Source organism: Myotis davidii, unplaced genomic scaffold (genome assembly GCF_000327345.1).
Source record: "Myotis davidii unplaced genomic scaffold, ASM32734v1 scaffold2908, whole genome shotgun sequence".
Taxonomy (NCBI): Eukaryota; Metazoa; Chordata; class Mammalia; order Chiroptera; family Vespertilionidae; genus Myotis; species Myotis davidii.
Genome location: NW_006299183.1, coordinates 26,729 through 34,760, shown reverse-complemented (window position 1 = coordinate 34,760; position 8,032 = coordinate 26,729). Strand labels below are relative to the sequence as shown.

General features: G+C 55.6%; 1 gene segment (V, D, J or C); it reads left to right on the top strand.

The window, feature by feature from the left end:
• The first annotated feature begins 2,253 nt into the window (after window positions 1-2,253).
• Window positions 2,254-7,953, top strand: LOC102774819. The segment is given in 6 exon segments: window positions 2,254-2,263; window positions 2,882-3,133; window positions 3,449-3,538; window positions 5,273-5,603; window positions 7,697-7,778; window positions 7,824-7,953. Coding segments are annotated over 6 exon segments (895 nt in total).
• Window positions 7,954-8,032: the final 79 nt, after the last annotated feature.

The following is an 8,032-nucleotide window of genomic DNA, read 5'->3' as shown; positions in this document are numbered from 1 at the left end:
TGTGTAAATGTACCAGGGCTTCTTATCCATTCAGCTACCCTATGTCTTTTGATTGGAGCATTTAATCCATTTCCATTTGAGGTTATTATTGAGAGGTACTTATTTATTGCCATTTTTATCATTTATGCCTACGTTTCTCTCTCTATTTCTTCTCCTTCTTATAACAGTCCCTTTAGCATTTCTTGCAATGCTATTTTGGAGCTAATAAATGCCTTTAGCCTTTTTTTTTTTTTTAAATCTGGGAAGCTCTTTATTTCACCTCCAATTTTTAAAGATAACATTGATGGATAGAGTAGTCTTTGTTTCAGATCCTTGCTTTTCATTACTTTGAATACTGTCCCTTCTGTCCTATAGCTTTTTCTGCTGAGAAATAAGGTGACAGACTTATGGGAGCTCCCTTGTAGGTATCTGACTGTCTTTTTCTTGCTGCCCTTAAGATTCTCTCTTTGTCTTTAATGTTTTCCATGTTAATTATGATGTGTCTGGTGTCAGTCATTTTGTGTTCATCTCAATTGGGGCTCTCTGTGTTTCCTGAACCTGTATGGCTTTTTCCTTCACTACATTAAGGAAGTTTTCTGTCATTGTTTCTTCAAACAGGTTCTTAATCCCTTGCTCACTTTCTTCTCTCTCTAATGCCCCTAGGATGCAGATGTTACTCCATTTCATGTTGACCTAAAGTTCCCTTAAACTCTCCTCATGTGTTTTAAGTTCTTTTTTCTTTTTGCTGCTCTAACTGAATGTTTTCTCCTACCTTGTCTTCCAAATCACTGATTCGAACCTCTGCTTCATCAAGCCTGCTTTTAATTCCTTCCAGTGTATTCTCTATGTCAGATATAGTATTCTTTACTTCTGGCTGGTTCTTGTTCATGGTTTCTATATCCTTTGTCATGTTGATGTAGTTTCCACTAAGCTCCTTGTAGTTCTTACTAAATTCCTAAATTCCTTACTAAATTCCTTAATCTTTATAATCATTACTCTCATCTCTATGTCTGATAAGTTACTTACCTCATTTAGGTCTTTTTCTGGCAATTCCTCATTTTATTCCATTTGGAGGTAGTTTCTTTGTCTCCCCATTTTAGTTGTCTCTTTGTGTTTGTTTCTATGTATTAGCTATACTTGCTATGACTCCCAGTCTTTGTGGTATAGCCTTTTGTAGTAAATATCCCATGGGACGGACTTGGTGCTGTCTCTTTGAACTCCTGAGCTGGATACTCTATGAGTGACCCTTTTGTGTGTTATTTGGGCCCTCCTTTTATCATTGGATCTTGATTATTGTTGTCCCATTCATGGTTGGGATCTCCTCTCAGGCTGGCTAACTGTGAGGCTCAACCCCACCCACATTGTCTGAGCTGCTGTACAGGTGCAGTCTTGAGGTGATTTCTGCCCTTCTTTGTTTAAAGTCTCCTCTCCAGCCAGTCTTCATCTGGTCTTTCAGGGTGAATATTCTCCAATTTAGTTTAAATTCCAGTTAAATTCTGGAAGGTGATGGGAGACAGATCCCCTACTGGACCACCATCTTCCAATGCCCCCTCTGTAGAGAATTTTTATAAGAATTTGTTTGAACCCAAATGACAACAATGCTAGGAATCAAGATCTCAAGTGCTCCCCAGTTTGGGTTTTCTAACCCTCACCTCAGACCTTCCAGGCCTCCACTCACCACCCAGTTCTAAAGCCACAACCACACTCCTAGGTGTTGGTGACATCACACCCCACTCCTGGTACTAAAGTCCACATTTATTTCCTACGTCAGTTGTACCATAGCCCACAGACCCAGTGGGCTTAAACAACAGAAATTCACTGTTGTAGACCTGGATTCTGGGAGTCGAGGTCAAGGGTCACAGGGCCGGTGACCCCAGTCTATAGGGGGATGGCCAGGCCCTCCCCACTGCTGCTCTGGGAGCTGCTGACATCCTCCGCTTGTAGAGCTCCTCTGTGCATGACCTCTCCCTGTGCGTGTCTCTGTGTCCAAGTCCCCCTCCTGTAAAGACAAAGTCCTATGGGGTTTGGAGCCACCTGACTCCAGCAGGACCTCGGTACCTTATGGGAAAGGGAGATGGCGCTGCTGAGAAAGCACAGGAAAAGATGAGAGCAGGGTCATCAGACACTTGGGAGAGCAGTGCAGTGGGCTCTGCTGCCAGAGGACCTGTAGAGAGCGCATGGTGCCACTGCCCAGCCAGACGGCTTGCATGCCAGCTGAATCTCAGGAACCTGTGGCCCTGTCCCAGCACTGCCAGGCAGTATGGGGACAGGGACATGGGAAGAGGTAGGGGCTTGGAGCAGAGGTGCCATGAGACTAAGATAGAGCAGTGCTCTTAGGGACCCCATGTGGGCTCATCCACCTTGATCATCCAGGTCCCCACAGAAAGGATGAGGAATCTGTGAGCCAACCCACCAGGGAGTTGCCAGTCCCAGAGCCCATCCATGCCTGAAGTACTTGCAGGGTGTCACCTGTCTGGACATTGGCTGATGGAGCTGTGTGCCCCCAGATTCCCCCAGGACAGGGCTGAACAACCCCTCTGAGACCAAAGTCACTAACAGGCTGGTCCCAAGCACAGAGCCCTTGGGAGCAGGAGTTGGGGATAGGAAGGGCTGACCTCACTGCTGCTCAGGTGACAACACACAAGTCCAGCCATGCTCTGCCTCACCTGCCAGGCAACTGAGGCCCCCAGACCCATCACCCAGGGCACACCTTGAAATGGGGTATCCTTCCACCCCTCACAGCTCCATGGGAGGGGTTAGAACAGGAGACGCATAGAGCAAGGAGACTGGGCCTCCCCTCCAGGGCACTGCCAGGCCCCCCAGGACCGGGGCCTCTCCTCCCACACTGCCCTGTGCCCTGGGGAGTGCCCGGCCTCAGAAGAACCACCTGTCTGTCTTCCAGGTGTGGCTGTGCTCCCCATGGTCCCGGAGTGCAAGGCCCCCAAAGAAGGCGTCTCCGTGACCCTGGCCTGCTTGGTGACGGGGTCTGACTCAGCCACCTGGCACATAGGAGCAGAGAAGCTGCCCGCAAATGACGTTGTGATTGGGCACTTGAAGCAGAGGGTCACCTACCTCTTCTACCAAACCATCGTCTGGAAGCCTGGCTCACACAGCTGCAGCGCCGATCACACGTCCAAGACCTTCCAGTGGCCAGGTGGGTGGCCTCCAGCATGTCCCAGCATCTTCCAGGGCCTGACCTCAAGGACCAAAGCAGGGACTGGGCCCCGATGGGCACCCAGCCACCCCTCAGAGGAGCTCCCTCCCTACCCCCCACTCTGCCCTCAGCCGCTCCAGCTCCAGCATTCGAACCCAGTCCCTTCCACCCCTGTCCCCAGAGTGCTGGAGGCAGCAGCCCAAACCTGGCCCCTCCCCTGCCCTACTCATGTCTTTCTATCCACCCGGAAGCCTGTCCCCCGCTTCGTCCACGATGCCCTCTGACCTCGGCTGCCCACTGCCCTTCTGGTTTCAGCATCTTGGAAAACCCAGGCCATCTCAGTGACCCACATGACACCTCTCTCAGAGAAACTCACCCCAGCCCCCACCCCAACCAGACACCCAGGTGAGGAACCCCTCTGCCAGCATACCCCTACCCACCTGTCCATGCCTTAGGCTGCCTCCTTCAGGCAGCCCTCCATGACTTCTGGGCATCTTCCGTCACATTCTGGCCAGGAAGGACAGGCCCTGAACTTATGGCTACTGAGCACCTACCCTATGCCGGGCCCTGTGTTGAGTGCCACTGAGGCCTTCAGGTGCCAGGGATCAGCCTAGGTCACTCTGCAGGGGGCACAGTGGATGAGGAGGGCCTTGGGCCAGCACTGGGATGCACCTGCCCTGTGGGCCTGGCTGATACATGAGCTTCTTCTGGAGGCTTTTGTAGGGACTCCAGTGCAGCCAGGAGTGCGGAACCGGACCCCTGACCCTCACAGAAACACAGGCGCCCCCTGAAGGCTGGGGTTGTGGTGGTGCACCCACGGTCTGCCAGCCAGAAGACGGTGCTCATGCTCTGAGCGGGCTGCCAGTGCCGGCAGGGGTGTGCTGGGCAGACACAGGGAGACCCGACCCACGGTGGCCCCACAGGTTGCTGGTCCAGACACTCACACCCCCAGCTGCAGCTGGTGCCTGCCGTCGTGTCCAGAGCGCCCTGGGGATGGGCCCTCCAGTGTCAGATGGACAGACACACATTTCCTATGTGTCCTTTCATTTTATGAGTTTTATGTTTTGTTAATCCTCACCTGAGGATTGTTTCCATTGATTTTTAGAGAAAGTGAAAGGGAGAGGGAGAGGGAGAGGGAGAGGGAGAGAGAAACATAGATGTGACAGAGACACTTTGGTTGGTTCCTCCCCCACACTCCCAAACCAGTGCCGAGGATGGAGCCTGCAACCGAGGTACATGCCCTTTACTGGAATCGAACCCGGGACCCTTCAGTCTGTGGGCCGATGCTCTATCCACTGAGACACACCGGCCAGGGCGTGTCCCTTTACAAGCACACTGCTCCTGGCCTGCTGTCAGTCTGTGGCCCATTCACCTGCTGGCTGTCCATGCCCTAAACCAGTGATGGCGAACCTATGACACGCGTGTCAGAGGTGACAAGCAAACTCATTTTTTTGGTCCATTTTTCTTTGTTAAATGGCCTTTAAATATATAAAATAAATATCAAAAATATAAATCTTTGTTTTACTATGGTTGCAAATATCAACAAATTACTCTGTGTGACACGGCACCAGAGTTAAGTTAGGGTTTTTCAAAATGCTGACACGCCGAGCTCAAAAGGTTCGCATCACTGCCCTAAACCATAGGAGGAGTTGTCGTACGGATGATCTTTGAGTACCTGGCAGTCGGTCACAGCCACCAGGCCAGCAGGGTCCCGCCAGAACCGGAGGCACACTCTGGGGCACCGACGCAGGGATGATGTGGCTGGGGTGGGGCTCAGACATGCACCTCACAGCTGGGGGCATGGAGAGGCCACAGCCCCGACCACGGGCAGAGCAGGAGGCGACCCTCCCCACCCATCCACTTCCCTCTCAGGGCCCCAAGGTCCCCTGAACTCAGGGGTCATGAGGGATCCAGCCACCATGCCCCAGACCCGGCCCGGGTCCTAGCCAGAAGCTGGGATGCTGGACTCTTTCTCCGAGGCCAGTCCCTGGGGGCACGGAGCAGGGGGAGCAGGGAAGGAACGGGCCAGGGGCCTCACATGTCCTCTCTCCACAGCCCTCCTAGCCACCTCCGCCCACAAGGACTCGCATTCTCCAGAGTCTTCCCGTGGCCTGGGCACAACCGGGCTTCTCCCCTCAGCTGCCACGATGCCCAGCAGCCTCACTGTCCAGGTCCTGGACACACCGGGTGCTCACGCCTCTGCCGGGGCGGCCTCCTGGCTCCTGTGCGAGGTGTCGGGCTTCTTGCCCCCAGAGCTGCTCTTCACCTGGCAGGAGGGCTGGCCCCAGGTGGACTCTTCTTGGTTTGCCACCACGGTGCCCACAGCCGAGCCTGGCAACAGCAGGTTGCGCACCTGGGGTGTCCTGTGGGTCCCGGCCGCCCCCGGCCCCCGCCAGCCACCAACACGTGCGAGGTCAGGCCCCGGCCTTGGGGAGGCTGCTCGATGCCAGCTGGAGCCTGGACACTATAGGTGAGGCACCCCCGGGCACAGGGCTGGGGGTGGGCAGTGGCACAGAGGCCAGCAGTCTGTGCCGCCTCCCGGGACAGCCCCATCTGGCTGACTTGGTGTCTGGAGTTTGCACTCGCTGTCCCCACACTTGGGGATTTGGGTGACCTGACACCTCTTCATCCCACTCATTCCTGGTGTCCCCACACTGAGCGCTGACCCAGGAGGGCAGGAGGCTGGGGCCCCCCGCCAGGTCCCAAGGAGCAGCCATTTCCTGTGAAGACACACCCGTCACTGGGCACGGAGCAGGGCCTCCTCCAGGGTGGACATCGGGTGGTCACCACGGACGTCTCCCACACACCCCCATCATGTCCGAGCCTCTCCAGGTCCGAAGGGCCCCAAGACCTGACACACCACCATGGGAACCAGGTGCACCCAGAAGGGAGGGCTGGACCGCACACTGACTGTGGAGGGAACAGGGACCCACAGGGTGGGGCTCACCCTCCCCTCTGAGGCTCCCTGCCAGGCCGCCTGTTGTGCACAGCACCCAGACCCTGCCCTGTCTTCGCCCTCCAGGCCCCCAGGGAAGGGATGGGCACGATGGGCCAGGCCGAGAGCAGGACACCATCCAGGCCGCCCAGCGCTCACCTGCCAACCTGTGCTCAGTGTCCACAGCACCACAGGCTGCGTGGGTTGTGGAGATGGCCTTGCCCCCTGGGCTGGTCACGAGGGATCCGGTCAGCAGGCCCCAGGCCCCAGCCCGGCTCTCAGTCTCTGTGGTGATAGACAGCTGCCCTTTAAATCTCCATTTTGCCGAGGACCCCTGAGTTCAGAGCATGTGATTAGGAATAAATCATTAATTACTTGAAGAATAAAATGACGAGAAAAGCAAAGTTGTACCCACTTTTCATTGTTAGAGCCAACAGACTGCAAAGCCTTGGCACTCACTCATGCCCGGCCCACCTCCCATGCCCCACGCCACAGACAAGGGGCCCGGGGGCCTGTGCTGCATGTTGGTTCCCAGGCCCACTTCCTGCTTGGTCCCGGGCACGCAGCCCAGGGTTGGGCAAGTTCCCCTCCCAATCCAGCAGGATGATGATGCCATACTCCAACCTGGCGTGTGCCCTGGCTCACAGCCATGCCACTCCTCCTGCCGCCATCTGGGCCTGCACCCCTCCTGGGCCTGGCCTCCTGCCTCCTCCGTCCTTCTGGGCCAGGCTCTCTCCCAACTCAGGGCATCCATGCATGCTGTTCCTTCTGCTTAGGATGCTGTTCCCTCCTCTCTTTGCCTGGTTGGCAATAGCTCATCTTCCACAGCTCATCACGGCTGCCACTGCCAAGCACTGTATATAATTTTAAATAGGGTTATTGATTTCAGAGAGGAAGGGAGAAGGAGAGAGAGACAGAAACATCAATGATGCCAAAACCGGTTTGGCTCAGTGGATAGAGCGTCGGCCTGCGGACTGAAAGGTCCCAGGTTCGATTCCGGTCAAGGGCATGCACCTGGGTTGCAGGCACATCCAGTGGGAGATGTGCAGGAGGCAGCTGATCGATGTTTCTCGCTCATCGATGTTTCTAACTCTCTATGTCTCTCCCTTCCTTTCTGTAAAAAATGAATAAAAAATATATTTTTTAAAAAAAGAAAAGAAAAGAAACGTCAATGATGAGAGACTGGGGGGTTGAACCTGCAACCCAGGCATGTGCCTTGACCGGGAATCGAACCGTGACTTCCTGGTTCATAGGTTGATGCTCAGCCACTGAGCCACATGGCCGGGCCCAGCTGCCACTTCTGAGGGAGGCTCTTTGGCCAGGTTCCCGGGGCCAGGCCCTGTGTGTCTGCATCTTCTTACTGCCGGCGCCTCCCTGGATTTCTGGTCACACATGTGCGGACTTATGTGCCATGTTTCGTTCTGGTTCACCTGCCCCAATTGGTGCTGTGACCTATCTGGTTCTGCTGTGCCGGGTACGGGCCTGGCCATGAGAAGGCGGGTTGCAGGTGCCTGTCGGGTGGGTGACAGGGTGGGCACTGGACGGTGTGAGCTGTCACCTGGCATGTAGCTGCTGCTGTGTGCTGTGAGGCCACAGGACTGACCTCACTGGCACCGCTTCCTCACCAGGCCTGGCCCCGTCCCTCTGGGGCCCCCTGAGCATGCAGGAGGACTGTGATGGCTACGCCAACCTGGATGATGCCAGCCGCCTGTGACCCACCTTCGTGGCCCTCTTCCTCCTCACCCTGCTCTACAGCGGCTTCATCACCTTCGTCAACGTGAAGGGCAGGGACATCCTGGGGGTTCACTGGAGCCGGCCAGGGACTGTGCGGAGCCGGGAAACCCGGGCAGGAGGGCAGTGGGCCGTGGGCACTGTCCTGGCCTGAGGGAGCCGCCCGGGGCCCTCACAGGAACACTGCATGCCTGGCTGAAGAGCCTGCCCTGACCCAGGAACCTCCTCCCGTC